General features: G+C 43.7%; 1 protein-coding gene and 1 long non-coding RNA gene across 4 annotated transcripts in view; one reads left to right on the top strand and one right to left on the bottom strand.

Moving 5' to 3' along the window:
* Positions 1-18,606, bottom strand: part of FRY (FRY microtubule binding protein) — a 438,786-nt gene that overhangs the window by 327,544 nt on the left and 92,636 nt on the right. For 2 of the 3 annotated variants that reach the window (XM_069601589.1, XM_069601588.1), the window contains exon 1: positions 10,192-10,519. In XM_069601589.1, the coding sequence (XP_069457690.1) occupies positions 10,192-10,396 (205 nt within the window). In that variant the 5' untranslated portion in view covers positions 10,397-10,519. Of the gene's footprint in view, positions 1-10,191; positions 10,520-18,606 lie in introns of those variants that run through there. The other variant, XM_069601592.1, reaches the window with a different exon arrangement.
* On the top strand, positions 11,006-13,544 carry LOC138446577 (uncharacterized). The gene is made up of 2 exons (XR_011259449.1): positions 11,006-11,860; positions 12,534-13,544. It is a non-coding gene; the product is annotated as an uncharacterized lncRNA (long non-coding RNA).

Raw genomic sequence — 18,606 nt, forward strand, 5'->3', positions numbered from 1 at the left:
GTGGGACAGAAAAGTGTGATTTGATAGCTGAGGGAGGACCATAGAGAAACCTGATCTCCTGACAAAAGTACACACCCTCTTCCTGGTTCCTCCACCTTGGGGCTCTGAACTCCCAGGATGTTCAAAGACAGCTCTGATAACAAGTTGTGTGGCACACAAAAAAATTAACTCATGTCCCACTCAAGATGGGAGGTTTTAAACTTGTGACTGAAAAACAACCTGACCATTTTGTAATGGGAGTTTTTACATGCATGCCACCCAAACATGACTACCTGTTTAAGCTCATTTTGTAAACCCCTATTCCTAAGTCTACATTTTCCTAGACTTTAAAGAAAAGTGGGAGGTATTCTAGTTAAAATTTGAAGGTAAACATTCTTTACAGACTCCCAAAGTATTTGAAGTAAAGGAATGTTGGGATCTGGTCATTTATGTATTTAACTGGGTAACTGGATGACCATTCCCCCTGCTAAATATTTGTTAAGAGTACATTACTCATGGAAACAATGAAAAATATTAAAATTATCACTGAAATAGCTTGAGTAAATAGAAAGTTGCTCAGTCATCTCCAACTCTTAGTGACCCTGGGCACTGTAGCCCACCAGGCTTCTCTGTCCATGGGATTCTCCAGACAAGAAGGCTGGAGTGGGCTGCCATGCTCTCCCCCAGGGGATCTTCCTGACCCAGGGACTGAACCCAGGACTCCCTCATTGCAGGTAGATTCTTCACTGTCTGAGCCACCAGGGATCTTAATATAAAGTTACGTGGATATAAGAATACGTAATCTTTTCACAGTCTAGATATGACTACTAGAACTTAGAATGTTAAGAATGGAAATAAGTTTGTGGGAGCACTCAAATCTGTACAGCTACACATTTGCTATAGCTCAGCAAATGGAAATGAACTGCTTTTAGAACAAGAGTGTTTAAGCCACCTCTTAATATATTTTAAGTCTTGTCTTCAGAACCATATTATTTGTATTTATTTATCTTTTTATGACAATGAGAAAAAGTCTGAAGTCAAGCTGCAAATCTAACACCTTCTGTTTATTCTGGGTCCCTGCATAAAGGTAAAACTTATTTCCCTTTGTTTATCATGCATGTTTATAGTATTAGCATTTTTGTTTTCCTTAAAAGTAACTGGATCACCATATTAATAACCTCATTAAACGGTTTTGGCTTTGTCTCTTTTTAGAAAATAGAACAAAGCAAAACGAGAACAGAAATTTTGCCTTCCTGAAGAAACTTGTCCAAAAAATACATTCAATTAAGAAAAGAGGATTCCTCGGTTTTTGCTTCATTAGTATTTTTGAGTAAGAAATGCTGTAAATATTTTATTTTTTAACTTTTGATTTTGTATTGGGATATAGCCAATTAACAGACAATGTTGTGATAGTTTCAGGTGAACAGTGAAGGGACTCAGCCACACATACACGTGTAGCCATTCTCCCACGAACTCCCTTCCCATCCAGTCTGCCATGTAACACTGAGCAGAGTTCCCTGTGCTATGCAATAGGTTCTTGTTGATTATCCACTTTAAATATAGGAGTGTGTACCTGTCCATCCCCAAATCCCTTACTATCCCTTCCCCATATCCATCCCCCTGACAACCATAATGAAGTAAGTCAGACAGAGAAGGAGAAATATTGTATAACATCCCTAATATGTGGAATTTAAAAATAAATGATACAAATAAACTTACTTACAAAACAGAAACAGACTCACAGACTTGGAAAAATGCTATAAATATTTTAAATTAAAATGTCAATTTTTTTTTTTTTGGCTGTGCCAAGTAGCTTGCAGGATCTAAGCTCCCCAAACAGGAAGTGAACTCCAGCAGTGAAAGCAACAAGTCCTAACACTTGACCTCCATTTCCCCCAAATGTCAAATTTTTGACATTCAAAAGTTTTGAAGTCTAAATAGTCCTAATATTTAAAAAGATGAATTTCAAGTGGTTAATTCATTTATAATCATATAGATAAGCTATATATTATATATAATTACAAACCAATTACCATCCTATTCCAACTTTTGGTTCAAAGGAAAGCCAGGGATAAATTTCCAAAAGCAGGGCCTTAGACAAAACTAAGAAAAATTATTAAACATAACAAGGCCACAACTAAGTTTTGAAATCACCGACAGTGTTGTTACTTATACAGAACAGTTTTTTAAGAGGCCTGTCATGACAACACTCTCAAGTTTGATAATTCATGTTGAGAAAATATATGGATATTTATATCATGACAAGAGTTTCTGTGTTATCCTCTTTTTCTTGGAAAATGAAATTAATAGGTCTTTTAGTAGCATCGTCTCCTTACACAGAATTTACATTCACAGAGGGTTTGGTTAGCAACTTAGGATAATTCTCCAACCATGAAGATTTGCAAAAGTGTTTCAATCACACCTACCCATGAAAAGTACAAATTTTGAGAAACAAGACCTTTGATACCACCAAAGTAGAAGCGAACACTGTCAATTCCAGCTATGTATCATTTCATCATCGTGCACTATTTCATTTGAGTTTCATGTGACTTGGTGACACTGGATATTCATCCCCATGTTACAGATGAAGAAATAAAAAAGTTTCCGAGAGGAAGAATAGAAAGAAGGCTCCAGTGTTTAATAGCCTGGAAGTTTACACTTAATTTCAGTTTCTCAACTGTTTATTTATCTATTTTTTCCAACAGAAAGTATTTGTCCAGCAACTAGGAAAAAATAGATAAATAAATAAAAAGGGTCTACGAGATCAAGTGACTCATTTGAGGTTACACATTTCTTAAGATGGGGGGTTAGAACTTGAACCCGGTTGTGAGGTAGATACTTTGTGAAATCCTTCAGCTGGAACCCTTTCACGAGAGAAGCAGTTCGGACTCGCGCCTTTGGGGCTCCCTGACCTTAGTCTGGCGCACGGCCACCTCTGGAAGCTGCTGCAGAAGGAAGTCACATGACCTGATGGGCAGGACAGATGGATGGGGTGGGGCCCTGGGTCGGTGATGACACATTCGTTCGCACCCGCCTCCACCCTGTCTGCCCATCTTACCACCTTCAGGGCACCTCCCACATCAAAGCCGAGAGGTGGGTGCTGTGGGGACACCCAGGTATGGGAAACATGGGTCCTGATGTCACCGAGAGGAGCCACTGAACCCAGCGGCACAGGATCCCAGGAATTCCAGTTTACAGCACATCTTTAAGGAGGCGCTATGGCGGCCTCTTGGTCCCTGGAAGGCCCTGCTGGACCGTCATCCAATCACTACTCAACAGAGGCCTGAGTGACAGGATTCTGACAGCCAACACGGTACTCGGGGAGGCAGCTTAATTACAGTCCTTCCCTGCGCCCAGGATAAGAGGCTCCCAGGAGCACACGCAGCCCAACTCTTCAGACTCAGTCTCTCCTTCTGGCCACCTCGGGGAGCCCAGAACCACCTACCTGCTACTGTTCTTACTGCTTCCCTGTGTTTCCAATAAAATCCTACGTGCAGCAAGGGGAATTTTACTTTGTTGTTATTGTTTAGTTGATAAGTAGTGTCTTGACACTTTGCGACCCCATGGACTCTTGTCCACCAGGCTCTTCTGTCCATGGAATTTTCCAGGCAAGAATACTGGAGTGGGTTGCCATTTCCTCCTCCAAGGGATCTTCTCAACCCAGGGATCAAACCAGAGTCTCCTGCATTGGCAGGCAGATTCTTTACCACTGAGACACCCAGGAAGCCAGAAATGTTCAAATTCTGTTTTATTATTAAAATGATTTAAATGACTTTTTTTTTAGATTGTGGATATTCTTTTTAAAAGAAAGTCTCTGGAGTAGAACTGCTTTAAAAACAAGAATGGAGGTTCACTTATATCGCTGGGATATCTGCTATGTGAGTCCTGCCTGGAAAGGCCCTGCTCCTCGAGGCCCCAGCAGACTCCCCACACTCGTCCTCTAAGCAACAAGGAAGTACGCGCGGAACGGCCTGTTTCCTCCAGGCAGATGGCTCCTCGCTTCTTAAACAGATGACTGCAAAATCCGTAGGATATTTTAAGACTGAGCAGATGAGATGCATCAACTTGTCTGCTTAGGAGAGCTGAGTGAACAGCCTCTGACACCTGGGAACCTGGGCCCCACACTGTTCCATGTACAGGAAGAGATGCTCACTTCAATCTGACATGCCCATGGGTGTGGTATGTGTTAGGACCACTTCTCTCTCCTCCTTTGCTTTCTTAGATCACTGAGCTGAGCCCTCTGCTCTGAAGCTGCTGGAATTCTTTCAGGAGGATGAGGAAGTCAGGCTCCCTGCCTGCTAGGGACCTACCTACACTTTTTTTGGTTGGGGGGGGTTGCTGTACCAGGTCTTAGTTGAGGCATGTGGTATCTAGTTCCCTGACCAGGGATCGAACCCAGGCCCCCTGCATTGGGAACTCGGAGTCTTAGCCCAGTGGATCACCAGGGAAGTCCCGAGACCTACGTACATTCTTAATGCCTGGCCTGGTGGAGCTGAGATGGTGGAACTTCAAATGAGCAACTCAAACTAGTTCTACTGTTGAGGCTTCTTCAGGAGAAAGATAAATGGTTAATTTTTGATGATTTGGTAAAAATCATATGAATAGGATGTTTATATGTACTGGTTTTATTTACGATTCATTGCTGTGAGTATGGTGTCCCCTCATTCCTTGACTCAAGAGGTATTTGCCGGATTATATGGTATGCAAGGCATCCTGCTAGGAAAATTCTTTCCCATCAGTCACATAAGAAACTGTCTTCTTTTCTGCTGTTTTCCCAAGGGCTAGAATAGATCCTGGGATACAGAGGATCCTAACACATTTTAATGAATGAATTACATACTGAGACGGGGTACCTGCGCTCCCCCTCACCGGGAGTTCCTACAGTGATGAACATCACTGATAAAGACCTTGCCCTTTGACAGTCTCTACTGCCAACTCGTTCTCTTCTAGAGCTAGAATGAGATGGGCTCCACAGGATGGACCCTGCCTCACAGTAAATTAGTTAACTCACCACTAATTGAAGTTAATTAGTTAACCTCACTGAACACTGACCACCTAGGATGCCCAACTCCTTCTCCAATACAACTGGGCCATTCGAAGACATATACGTCCCTGTTTTCAAAGAGTTTCTGTACAAAACTTAACAGTTGCCACCAAGCAACAAAATACTGAAGGCTTTCACAACCTAAGACAATTGAACACAACCCCAGGAAGAAAGGGAAGGACTCTTTATGCAGTAATGAAGCCAAGGAGGTGGACGGCACAGAGGAGAACCCAAGAGAGGCCAGAAGACTGGGTGATTACAGAAGACAGAAGTTGCGAATCAGGCCTTGAAGCCCAGGTGGAGAAGGGAAGAAAGGGCAGAACAGGAACACAGGGGTGGGTGGGTAGGTGTGGGTGTGTGTGTGTGTATGTGTGTGTGTGTATGTATGCACAGTATGTGTATGCGGTATCTGTGGTGTATGTGTGTGTGGTATGTGCGGTGTATATATGTGCAGTGTGTGTGCGTGGTGTGGCGTGTGTGTGTGGTGTGTGTGGTGTATGTGTGTGTGGTGTATGTGTGTGTGGTGTGTGTGTGGTGCGTGTGTATGTGGTGTGTGGTGTGTGTGTGGTGTGTATGTGATATGTGAGCTGTGTGTGTGGGGTGTGGTGTGGTATGTGTGTGTGGTGTGTGTGTGTGTGCAGTGTGTGTGGTATGTGTGGTGTGTGTGATATGTGTCATGTATGTGTGCGGTGTGTGGTGCGTGCATGTGTGTGTGTGTGCGGTATGTGTGTGTGTGGTGTGTGTGTGGTATGTGTGTGGTGTGTGTGTGCAGTGTGTGTGGTGTGTGTGGTATGTGTGTGCAGTGTGTGTGTGTGGTGTGTGTGGTATGTGTGTGTGGTGTGTGGTGTGTGTGTGATGTGTGTATGGTGTGTGTGTGGTATGTGTGTGCAGGGTGTGTGTGTGGTGTGTGTGGTATGTGTGTGTGGTGTGTGTTGTGTGTGTGATGTGTGTGTGGTGTATGTGTGTGGTATGTGTGGTGTGTGTGATATGTGTCGTGTGTGTGTGCAGTCGGTCTGTGTGTGGTGTGTGTGTGTGCAGCGTGTGTGGTATGTGTGGTGTGTATGTGTGATATGTGTCATGTATGTGTGTGGTGTGTGGTGCGTGCGTGTGTGTGTGTGTGGTGCATGTGTGCGGGGTGTGTGTGTGTGTGCGGTGTGTGTGTGTGTGGTGTGTGTGTGGTATGTGTGTGGTGTGTGTGTGTGGTATGTGTGTGGTGTGTGTGGTGTGTGTGGTGTGTGTGTGGTGTGTGTGTGGTACGTGTGTGCAGTGTGTGTGTGTGGTGTGTGGTGTGTGTGGTATGTGTTGTGTGTGTGATGTGTGTGTGGTATATGTGGTGTGTATGTGTGATATGTGTCATGTGTGTGTGCAGTGTGTGTGTGTGTAGGTGTGTGTGATGTGTGTGGTATGTGTGGTGTGTGTGTGGTATGTGTGGTGTGTGCGTGCGGTCGGTCTGTGTGTGGTGTGTCTGTGTGTGTGGTGTGTGTGGTGTGTGTGGTGTGTGCGGGGTGTGTGTGTGTGTGTATTGGGAGGCGAGAGAGGATGGGAGGGTGAAGGGGGTATACAGAGCGCACAGGCATGCCAGGAGCTCAATTTGAGTCAACCACAATTTGAGTCAACCACAATTTGAGTCAACTGAATAAATATTTACTGAGCTCATGCTATGTGCCAAGCATTGTGACAGGTACAAGGGACACAATGGTTAACAGGACTGATATGGTCCCTGGCTCCCGGGCTAGTGGAAGATATAGACAAGTAAACAGATAATTACAATACAATAAGTGTTATGATAGGGAAAAGTCCAGGTGTCAAGAGAAGGAACAGAGAATAGACCCAACCCAGTTGGCAGGGCCAGGAAAACTTCCTGGACATTCCCTAAGAGGGTGGTCAAGCTGACACCTGAAGCTAAGGTAGGAATTAGTCAGGTGAAACTGGGCACGTAGGTGATACAGCACTTAACCCAGAAGAGCAGGTGTGATGGGCCATGGGGATCTGAAGTGGGCTGGGTTTGCAGGACTGCAAGAGGAGGAATGCTAAGAGATGGGCCAAAGACAGAAGCACTGGTTGGGTAAGCAGTCTCGTGTACTTTGCATTAAGGAGTCTGGACTTTATCCTAAGAGCAAAGGAAGTCATTGAAGAATTTAAGGGAATGAAACAAACACATTTTCATTTTGGGTTGATAACCATCGGACATGTGGGATGGTCCTTAGAGGAGAAATGGGCAATAAGAACAGAATAACACGTAGCTTGCTTCTTCATGGTCCAACCTGGCCAAGTGCAAGAACTAAATGAATATTGCATGAGTGAATGAATGAACTGATCAACACAGCAGTCAATCGCTTGGCTTAGGACTGAGAACAGGGGACTTGAGACGGAGGATAACGCTATCTGGGAGTCTGTAAGGGTCAGAGTGAATACACATCAGAACACTGACGCGTCTTCAATCTTGAATCTCATCAGACAAATGATAACAATAGTTACCATTTTGAGTTGGTGCCTAAATTTCCCTGATGCTTGGCCCCACATTGTATCTGCTCTTCACGTGTCACTACTTATCATACAGGGGCTTCCCTGATAGCTCAGCTGGTAAAGAATCTGCCTGCAATGCACGAGACACTGGTTCGATTTCTGGGTTGGGAAGATCCCTTGGAGAAGGGATAGACTACCCACACCAGTATTCTTGGGCTTCCCTCATGGCTCAGATGGTAAAGAATCTGCCTGCAGTGTGGGAGACCTGGGTTTGATCTCTGGGTTGGGAAGATCCCCTGGAGGAGGGCATGGCAACCCACTCCTGTATTCCTGCCTGGAGAATCCCTGTGGACAGAGGAGCCTGGTGAGCTACAGTCCATGGGGGTCGCAAAGAGTCAGACGTGACTGAGCACAGCAACACACTTGATGTACGTTTCTGTTTCAGCTGACCTTTAGGAGCTGCGGTGGGTTTTTCAGGCCAGGGTATTTCTAAGTCATCTGTCGTAAAAAGAAGTCAGTGCAGCCTGCATGACAGTGAAGTTGTGGTTTATTTGAAATCGAATTTAGACAAAAAAGAAGTAGCCAGCGTTGTTCAAACTTCAGGCAGGTAACTCTCCACCTTGTCACCTGGATACCATGGCACACAGGGAGGCTGTTAAGAGTTCATCCCCTCTTGCTGTCCCCAAGGTGGGGAATGGCAGCAGAACTAGGCAGAAGAAAAAGAATGTCACTGAAGGCCACAGGGGTCGGTGAGGTGGCTTGGAGACCGGCCCTTTAGGGACACAGTCTACACTAGAACCCAAGTCCCCTAAGTTCAAGGCCTCTTTCACAGCTCCACCCTGTCCAATTAATTAGGACAGTCCAAGTTCTTAGGAATGCCTTGTGTGAGGTTCGAGCTAGAGGTCTTCTCATAATTCTGTGATTGTAGCTGACAGCCTAGACCGAGATGACCTTCTAGAAAGAGAAGGCAAAACGGAAATGGAGGCTGGAGAGGGTGAGATATTCTGGGATCTGGCTGTCTGGAAGTGTGGGGGAGGGGTGGTAGAGAAAAGCCTGGTGAATCACGACACCCGTGGATTCCAACGTTGTTGTTGTCATTTAGTCGCTCAGTCGCGTCCCACTCTTTTTCGACCCCGTGGACTGTAGCCCGCCAGGCTCCTCTGTCCATGGGAGTTCCCAGGCAAGAATACTGGAGTGGGTTGCCATTTCCTCCTCCAGGGGATCTTCCTAAACCAGGGATCGAACCCGTGTCTCCTGCCTTGGCAGGCGGATTCTTCACCACTGAGCCACCAGGGAAGCCACATGGATTCCCATACATTAAACCAAACACAAGGAGAAGAAAGAGCAGAAGGTGAAGAACAGGCCTGGGAGCAGGTTTCTGAAGAAGGGCTAGGGAACCAGCTCTACAGAAAGCGTTTTGTGTCACACAGCCTCGGGAGAGCGAGGCAGGTCTGGGCTCCTCGTTACTTTCAGATCAAAGAGAACAGGCAGAAAGCTACTGTGTTTTCAGATACTCCAGTCACTCAAGCGCACCTCCTCGCAGTCTTGTTTCCATCATCCCCTTCCTTCTCCTGCCAATGTACCTACACACGTACACCTCTGGCCCACTGCAGCCCGGGCTTTGCTTTTTCCCGCAGAGTATTTTCACACCAGGGTAGCATCACTGACCCAAGAACTCCATGAACAGAAGAACTTCCTTATGAACTGAAATTTTCAGCATGCGGCCTTGGTGGCCCACATTTCTAAATCATCACCTAGCTGTTCAATATTTCCTAAAACAGTACAAAGACTGTGAGGGGGGTATGTTTCATTTTTATGACGAAGGAAAGCTTGAATGAATTCTCCTCGTTTATTTTCTATCATCACAGAATTAGATTTCAGCAGTTGGGTCTAATCTATCTATAGTCTAACCAGTCAATCAATCACAACAAAAGGCCACTTTCAGTTTCTCCAGAAAATTCCAGCGCAAACAGTACTGAAATAAGTTGACTAAATAATTATCCTCTCCAGGGATCACGCACCAGTGATACCTCAGCGACAGTTCACTGTCACAGGCACCTTATACAATCTACACACCTGTAATACCAGGCTTGGCCACCTAAGGCCACCACCAGAGTCTCTTTATCGAGATTGAAATCTGGGAGTCTTCTGAGCTCCAGTACACTCCACCTTAATCGAGCCCTTTACTACAAATGGTTTTAGGCTCTGATGCAAGACAGGAATTTGAAGCATGCATTTGAGTATTTAATGGCGTTAATTTCTGGTGCACACAAACATCAGCTTCACTCAACAATCCAATAATCTTGCAAAATAAGGAAAATATGTCAGAAAATGAAATGCAGCATGGAATTCTCCAGGACTGCAAGCAAAGCAGGTCCCAGATTCCGCAGCCCGACAGAATAGCTGCCTATTTACAGATACTTAAAGTCAAAGAGACACCTATTTACAGACCCTTAAAGATATGAAAATAAATCAAGAAAAGAAAAAGGATGAGAGTGATTTCAGGTGAAAGAACTGTGGTTTTTTGTTTTTTGTTTTTGTTTTTTTTTTTTTTTACAATTAAGCATGTTTACTTTACTGCCTCAAGTTCTCAGACATGTCCCAAGTTAATTTGAAATGTAACACATCTGATCGTTAGAAATGAAACACAATCCTTGTTGTTGTTGTTTTAACCGGCAGGCATCAACTGAAACAAATCCTACCTGGAAATATGGATGGTCTCTTTTTTGGGCGCCTCAGGTGAATGGGTTCCAAGTTTCTAAAGTTTCTTTGAAGTCTTGCTTTAATATCATTTCCTATGAGTAATTCAGGTGGCAGGCTGCTCCGTCTTGATGATTTATAATCATTTTGCGATGAATTTAGTTTGTTCTTCGTCCTGGAATATAAATTGCTGTCATCAACCGCCATGGTAGCAAATACATTTGATTTTCCTGGCAAAAAATTCTGAAAAGCCAAATCCAGGCGCAGCCGCCTCTGTCTCCACCCCTCCTCTCCACTCAGGAGTTCTCATGCTTTGCCCCGCACTTGTCTGGGAAGCTTAGCAAGTTGATAGGCGTGGACTTGAACAGGTGTAGAATTACTAAGCAGCCCCTCCTATCCACAGTAAAGAGCACAGGGGAGGAGAGATCTAAAAAATCATTAGGTGCAGGAGGCTGAGGAATGCCAACAGCTGTGGCACACGGGTAATAAAAGGGGCGAGATGAGTGCTGAGCGTGATCTCTGTTTTATTGGTGCGACGCCATAAAGCAACCACAACTTACTCTTTCAGAATGAATACCTATGCAAATCACAAGCCTAATTATTGTTGTTTTCTGAAACTCTTGGAGACTTTTTTTTTATAGAAGTTTTGGGGAAACTTTGGGAAACATTTTTACATTTCCTCCGACCTTTTTGTTTCACACAACACAGACAGAGCAAACGTCTGTCTTTACAACATTCCTTATCTGGCGGCCAGTCGACTGGAAGTGGGCTGGACAGAGGAGATGACAGATAGCTGGGATGAGCAGGAAGGACCCCGGGGTGGGTGTGCATGAGCAGCAGTGCTGCCGGGAACCCAGTGCAGCCTCCCACCCTCCCCTCCCCTCCTGCGCTCTACCTGGAAGATGGCTTCTGGGAAAGGTCAGCTGTCTGACAAGGTGAAGTCAGAGGTCTAGCCAGTGAGCTGTGACCTACCACGGAGGGCACCCTCCACTCAGCCAGTGGAAACGACCCTGTGGTCTCTGCTGGGATCCCGCCTGGTTTGCAACTACCGTGGTCAACTGGTTTGGTGGTCTGAGAAAAAGCAGCATTCACCAGATTCCAGCTCGACCTGCCCCATGCTTGCTTTCTCTCTCTTCGGACTTTGCATTCATACATCCTTTGTTCCCTTCCCCCTTGCTCTATTTATGTGGAAAGGCTCTGCCCTCTTTTCTCTAACTGACTCTGCAGAACTCATATTTCTATCATTTATCCTTTCATGTCCCAGGGCTGGGTCTCCTCTCCCCTGCTCCTCCTCGGTCTCTCTCTCTCTCTCTCTCTCTCACACACACACACACACACACACACCCCTTAGGTTCTGCTTGACTGCAGTGTGAGTCAGAAGGTAAAGATGATAAAATCTGCCTTTTCTCTTCCCAGTGCCTGGAATCAGTAGATACGTAACATTATATGGGATTTAGAGGCTGTCTCAGAAATCACTGTTTACTTTGGTTTTTGCTTGTATGCGTGCGTGTGAAGAGATTATTTGCAAGTCTCTGGACTGTAGCCGGCCAGGATCCTCTGTCCGTGGAATTCTTCAGGCAAGAATACCGGAGTGGGTTGCCATGCCCTCCTCTGGGGATCTTCCTAAACCAGGGATGGAACCCACGTCTCTTATGTCTCCTGTATTGGCAGGTGGGTTCTTTACTACTAGCGCCACCCGGGAAGCCCTTACTTTGGTTTACTGTATGCCAAGTAGGTTAGATTATTTGATAGAATCTAGGAGCTGGGTCTTTTCACTTGAGTATAAGTTTCATTCTCTTTTCTCCTTTTAGCAAATAGTTCTTTTTACAACAGATTTTCTGAAGAGTAAAGTTTTTTTTTTTTTTTTAAGAAGTGTGTCCAGATTAGGGTTGCACTATAACCCATAAATTATAATTATAATCCAGCAAGCTGTTTACATATTAGATTATTAAGTTATTTTACTAATTATACACCATTTCCCTTGCAGGACTTAAAACTATTTTGTCAAGTTGGAACATACCACAAACTTCAAAACAATGAGTGGCTTGTACAAAACTATTTTGAAAAGCCCATGAGACTTCTTGAATCTCCCTTAGCTTAATGAAAACACACTTTTTTTCCCAGCAAAGAAATTAAAAGTAAAGCATTACTTAAAGTTTGAGGTAATGATTTAACAGGAGAAAAAATACATTTCCATAATAAAAATCTAGAGAACAGTGGTTAAGTTCTGAGTCCCTAACAGGGTAGAGCCCTGGGCCACAAAATACTGGATGTTAACAGGGGGAAATCTAGCAAAGATAAGCTGAAACTTGAGCTTTGAGTGACTCTCTTTTCCAATTTACAGTGTCCTCAGGGGGCTGAACAAGAGTGCAGACGAAATGAAATGGAACCTCAGAAACAAGGTGTGATTATCACATAGAGTGTGGGACAGGCACGGCTGCCCGCGGAGAGCCTGGCTGCAACACAGGGTTAAGAGCTGAGGCATCTGGAACATAGTAACAACAGCTGTGGTTACTGCACACTTAATACCGGCCAGGTTCTGTGCTAAGCTTTGGACATGCATCATCTCACGGATCCCTCCTAATCCCCCTGCTCTACAGACGAGCACACCGAGACCGCCAAATGCCAAGGAACCAGCAGAGAGGAGATCAGAACACAGATCTGACCTGCCTTCAGTGCTTCTGCCCAAGTCCACGCTTTAAGCTACAGCATACTGAAGAAAACAAAACAAAAACTACCATACTCAAAAGTATGCCATGCTGCATTCTTAAATGTATACATGAAATCTGAAAGAACTCTAAAGTCTTTCTCTACCTTTCCATTGTGCCACTGAGTGAGGGAGGAGGGGTCTGGCTGACCTAACTCCAGCCCTACCCCGCCCCACATAACCCAGCTGTCAGGACATCTGTAAGGTCCATGCAATGGCAGTAAGAAAAAGCAGGAGAATTCAGATTCTTGCTTTAATAAAATGTATTCATGTTGAGACTTTTCATATTAAAATGCATTTTAGATAAATGTACTACATTTCCTAAGATTTAAATCATAATTAGGGGGGGAAAAATCCCACCCCACTTGAAGGTGTCCCTCATCTCCTGATCTTCTAAAAATAAAATGATGTTAGAGAGGGTTTGAGGGTTCCAGATATTCTCAGTGTAACCCCTCTCCTGCCCAAATATTCTCCACTCATTGGGAATAAAAAAAGATATGACTCTAGTCATTTAATATGTTTTCTTAAAGAGAAAAGTGAGAACAGCTTAAATGTGCTACTATTCAAATTTTAGGATAATGATAAAAGGGCCAATTTTTATTTTAAAATAGTATTAAATTTGTGAACATGAAAAAAGTAAACTTTCCTTTCAAAATATTTCAGTTGGCTGACAAGGTGAATGATAATCAGCCACAAAGAATTCAGCTTGGTTTGGGCTAAAGGAGAATATTCACAGACTGTGATGTTAAGTCAGTCTCCCCCTCCTCATGGTAACAGTCGCAAGCGGAATTTCATTTTTTTTCCAAGTAGTTCAAAGAATGATGATGATATTGGGCTCTGAGCTAAAAGAAATCTTACAGTGTAATTAAGTAATTTAAAATATATAACTGGACATCTTCTATTCCTATACTTTTAATAACCATGATGCTTTAAAGGTTTCCATTCTCCCAAAAATCCAATATATTCATCTCCTTTGAATTATTCTAGTTTCTTATCCTTCATGAAGCTGTGTATTTTTTTTTATTAGATGATGTTACCATCTCATGAATATTTTGTTCTTCTTGCTAATAAGACATTGTCTTCTTTCTCTTCAAGTGCTCAAATATTCCATAGAAAGACATTTATTTCCTCATTTTATGGCTATACTTTTCTTGTGAATTTTGGTAGTTTTAAAAAGAGAATTTTAGTTCTTTGGCCCATTTTTTGATTGGGTCATTTATTTTCCAAAGAAGACATACGGATGGCTAACAAACACATGAAAAGATGCTCAACATCACTCATTATTAGAGAAATGCAAATCAAAACCACAATGAGGTACCACTTCACACCAGTCAGAATGGCTGCAATCCAAAAATCTGCAAGCAATAAATGCTGGAGAGGGTGTGGAGAAAAGGGAACCCTCCTACACTGTTGGTGGGAATGCAAACTAGTACAGCCACTATGGAGAACAGTGTGGAGATTCCTTAAAAAATTGCAAATAGAACTGTCTTATGACCCAGCAATCCCACTTCTGGGCATACACACCGAGGAAACCAGAATTGAAAGAGACACATGGACCCCAATGTTCATCGCAGCACTGTTTATAATAGCCAGGACATGGAAACAACCTAGATGTCCATCAGCAGATGAATGGATAAGAAAGCTGTGGTACATATACACAATGGAGTGTTACTCAGCCGTTAAAAAGAATTCATTTGAATCAGTTCTGATGAGATGGATGAAACTGGAGCCGATTATACAGAGTGAAGTAAGCCAGAAAGAAAAACACCAATACAGTATACTAACACATATATATGGAATTTAGAAAGATGGCAATGACGACCCTGTATGCAAGACAGCAAAAAAGACACAGATGTGTATAACGGACTTTTGGACTCAGAGGGAGAGGGAGAGGGAGAGGGTGGGATGATTTGGGAGAATGGCATTGTAACATGTATACTATCATGTAAGAATCGAATCGCCAGTCAATGTCTGACGCAGGATACAGCATGCTTGGGGCTGGTGCATGGGGATGACCCAGAGAGATGTTATGGGGATGGAGGTGGGAGGAGGGTTCATGTTTGGGAACACATGTAAGAATTAAAGATTTTAAAATTAAAAAAAAATAAATAAATAAAAATAAAAAGAGAATTTTAAAGTGAATTTTGGTAGTTTTAAAAAATCTAAATTATTTGAATTTTTTGAGAAAAAGGAAAGTTGAGAACTGTACAGTTTTATAACTGTCACCATCTTGCTCATTATCACCTTCTGAGAAATGATCCACCAGGATTTTAGGCCTGTTAAGATTCACCCAATAAACTCCCAAATCTCAGTCTGACTCAATCTGACTCTCAGTGTTATATCCTGCAAATATTTCTGAATTTTTGAGCTCTCTATTCAGTTTGTAAACTGAGAGGACCCATTATTCAGTGGGTTTGACACCAGGAAAAAAAAAATCATTGTACAGAATATCAGGATGAAGAATATATCACCGAGCCGAGCTCCACCGACGCATCCCTCTGAGAGGTCACCTGCCGCCTCTCACTGCCGATACTCTCTGCCTGGTGTTGTTAACGCACCTGCAGTATTATCCAGGATGTGACTAGGGCGGAAGAAATTTTCCCTCAGTTCCTAAAAATACAATGGAGGTCTTCAGTATTTGTCTCATTGGCTGTCCCTGGCAAATTAACACTAATGGCCAGCCTTTCCCTCTTCCGATCCTCTGCTCCCTTGGTGTCCTCTACACTAATATCTCTTGTTTCTCACCCTACCTCTCAGATCCCTCTGCCTGAATTCTTCCAGGGCTCCTTCGCTCTCGCCTTTACTTTGGCCAGCCCACTGATTGGGCATCTACTTTGTGTTTGATCCCTGGTCTGGGAGATGCCCTGAAGAAGGAAATCCCACTCCAGCATTCTTGCCTGGGAAATCCCATGGACGGAGGAGCCTGGTGAGCTATACAGCCCACGTGGTTGCAAAGAGTCAGACACAACTTAGCAACTAAACAACAATGTGCCTGACACCATGAGCAGTCGAAGGTCTCTGCCCTCAAGAAGCTCTGCATCTAGGAAGGGAGCAGACCTATAACAAACAAGTTACTGGTGCACAGAGTCATCACTGTGCAGAGGTGAGGTAGAGAAAGCTACTTTGTTAGCTCTTTCTGGTGGAGAGGGGACTGGGAAGGGAAGGGTTTTCAGGGGAGAAGGAGCGAGTTCACAAGAAAGATGGAGGGAACGAGGACAAAAGCACTAACACGTGACATCACACCAAATGCCCACACGATCCTGCACAGACGCTGGGGCCTGCCAGACACAGGAAGAGACGGAGCGATCCCAGCAGATAGGGAGCAGAAGGGAAAACCGTAAGCTGGCATTATACATATTTCTAAACACCACCACAAATTGGACATACAGAAGACAATCTCCTTAAAAAAAAAAAACACTATTAAAAAAACTGACTGCAACCTTTGCAAACACTTTGGTAATTCCGAACAAAATTTAAAAAGACATTAAAAAAAATCTTGCTCCAGTAAGTAACCCTTCTCCTGAACCATCTTTATTTATTCCAGACTCTATGATACAGAGGCTTGTGGAAGTAGACTCTTTCTGAAGTTTTTAATGTCATACAGGCTGTACCTTTTTTAAAAAAGCTTTCAAACCAGCTCTTACTGGCTTGAAATCCAACTTCATTTGCACTTGCATTCTTCTTTGTCCAATTTTGCAAATCTCAGCAAAATGCCAGCATAACTGCCTGGACTATTCTCAAATGAAGGTAGGGCTTAAGGGCACATTTTTCTGGGCTTGTTGAGGAGCTCTTTGGTGAGAGGACAACATAAACAAATCTCCCTCCTTGCCCCCAACACACCCACACGGTCTGCGAGAGGAAGGATGGGTAGCTAATTTTTTCTTTTTAAGGAATTAAACCGAAATTTGCATAAGAGAATTGAAGTGTTTGTTTTGTCCAAATACTAGATGGTGTAACCTCAGAAATGCAGTTGCCAAAACCAGGTTGACAAGTGTCTGCTGTCACTCAGATGGTCTCAGCAGCGCTGTCATTCAGTGGTGCTCAGCCAAGGTCTCAGCCCCGACTGTAACTTTTGTCTGCGTGTCGAGGATGTTAAGTCCAAGCCCCACCTCAAGCTTCTCCGTGGTGTGCTAGATCTGAAATGGTGGGTGGTGTACACATTTGTCAAAAGGAATCAAACTCTATACATTTAAGTATGACGGGTTTCCCAAGTGGCTCAGTGGTAAAGAATTTGCCTGCCAATGCAGGTGACGTGGGTTTGATCATGAAGATCCTCTGGTGAAGGGAATGGCTACCCACTCCAGTATTCTTGTCTGCAGAAATCCCATGGACAGAGAAGCCTGGTGGGCTACAGTCCAGGGGGTCACAAAGAGTCAGACTCAACTGAACACACAGTATACACACACACACACACACACACACACACACACACAGGAGCAATTTATTATACATCATACTCCTGCCTGGAAAATCCCATGGACGGAGGAGCCTGGTGCGCTGCAGTCCATGGGGTCGCCGAGGATCGGACACGACTGAGCGACTACACTTTCACTTTTCACTTTCATGCATTGGAGAAGGGAATGGCAACCCACTCCAGTGTTCTTGCCTGGAGAACCCCAGGGACAGGGGGGCCTGGCGGGCTGCTGTCTATGGGGTCACACAGAGTCGGACACGACTGAAGTGACTTAACAGTAGCAGCAATTATGCCTCAATTCAACTTTTTTAAAAAAGGCAAAGTTATACTTCTCCCCCAGTGCATTCAACCAAGATTCAGACATATTCTGGGCTTCAGTTAATAAAATTAATCAATAAAAGTGGAAAAAATTCTGATTGCATCATCTGCCTCAGTTCAGTTCAGTCGCTCAGTCGTGTCGCTCTTTGCGACCCCATGAACTACAGCATGCCAGGCCTCCCTGTCCACACCAACTCCCGGAGTTTACTCAAACTCATGTCATCTGCCTCAAGAGGGAGTAAAAAATACACACGGACTCAAGAGTTATGTGAGCCCTTTTCACTTACGAATTTTCTTAATCTGAATCATGTCTTCAGTGTTCAGTTTACACACTGCAGAGCTCCAAGAATGCCTGAAAGACGTCTATCTGATAATCCCATGTAACACATTCACTGTGAGTTGCCCAGAGAAAGTGCTCAATAAATACTACAGAATGAACAACAAGTAAATGAGTAAAAGACTGCAATTGAAAGAAAAAAAAAAATGAAGGCATGTCTTAAGAGGAAGTTTCCTTACAAGCTACCAAGAAAAAGTGTGATCTTTTAGGCCAAAGGACTTCAAGATTAAGATAAACATGGGTTATCTTAAGTGACTTCGGTGTAGCCCTGCTAGCCACTGAGAGCTGGATGAAATGAGCTGGTCTGAAAGTGAGTGAAAGTCATTCAGTCACGTCCGACTCTTTGCGACCCTTCACATCCTCTCCAGCATTTATTGTTTGTAGATTTTTTGATGATGGTCATTATGACTGGTGTAAGGTGATAGGTCACTGTAGTTTTGATTTGCATTTCTCTAACAATGAGCAATGTTGAGCATCTTTTCATGTATTTGCTGGCTGTTTCTATGTCTTTCTTGGAGAAATGTCTGTTTAGGGGTTTTGACCATATTTTTGACTGAGTTGTTTGGTTTTTTTATATTGAGTTGCATGAGCTACTCGTATATTTTGGAGATTAATCCTTTGTCAGTTGCTTTGTTTGCAAA

The sequence above is a fragment of the Ovis canadensis genome, chromosome 10 (assembly GCF_042477335.2).
Source record: "Ovis canadensis isolate MfBH-ARS-UI-01 breed Bighorn chromosome 10, ARS-UI_OviCan_v2, whole genome shotgun sequence".
In the NCBI taxonomy this organism is placed as follows: Eukaryota; Metazoa; Chordata; class Mammalia; order Artiodactyla; family Bovidae; genus Ovis; species Ovis canadensis.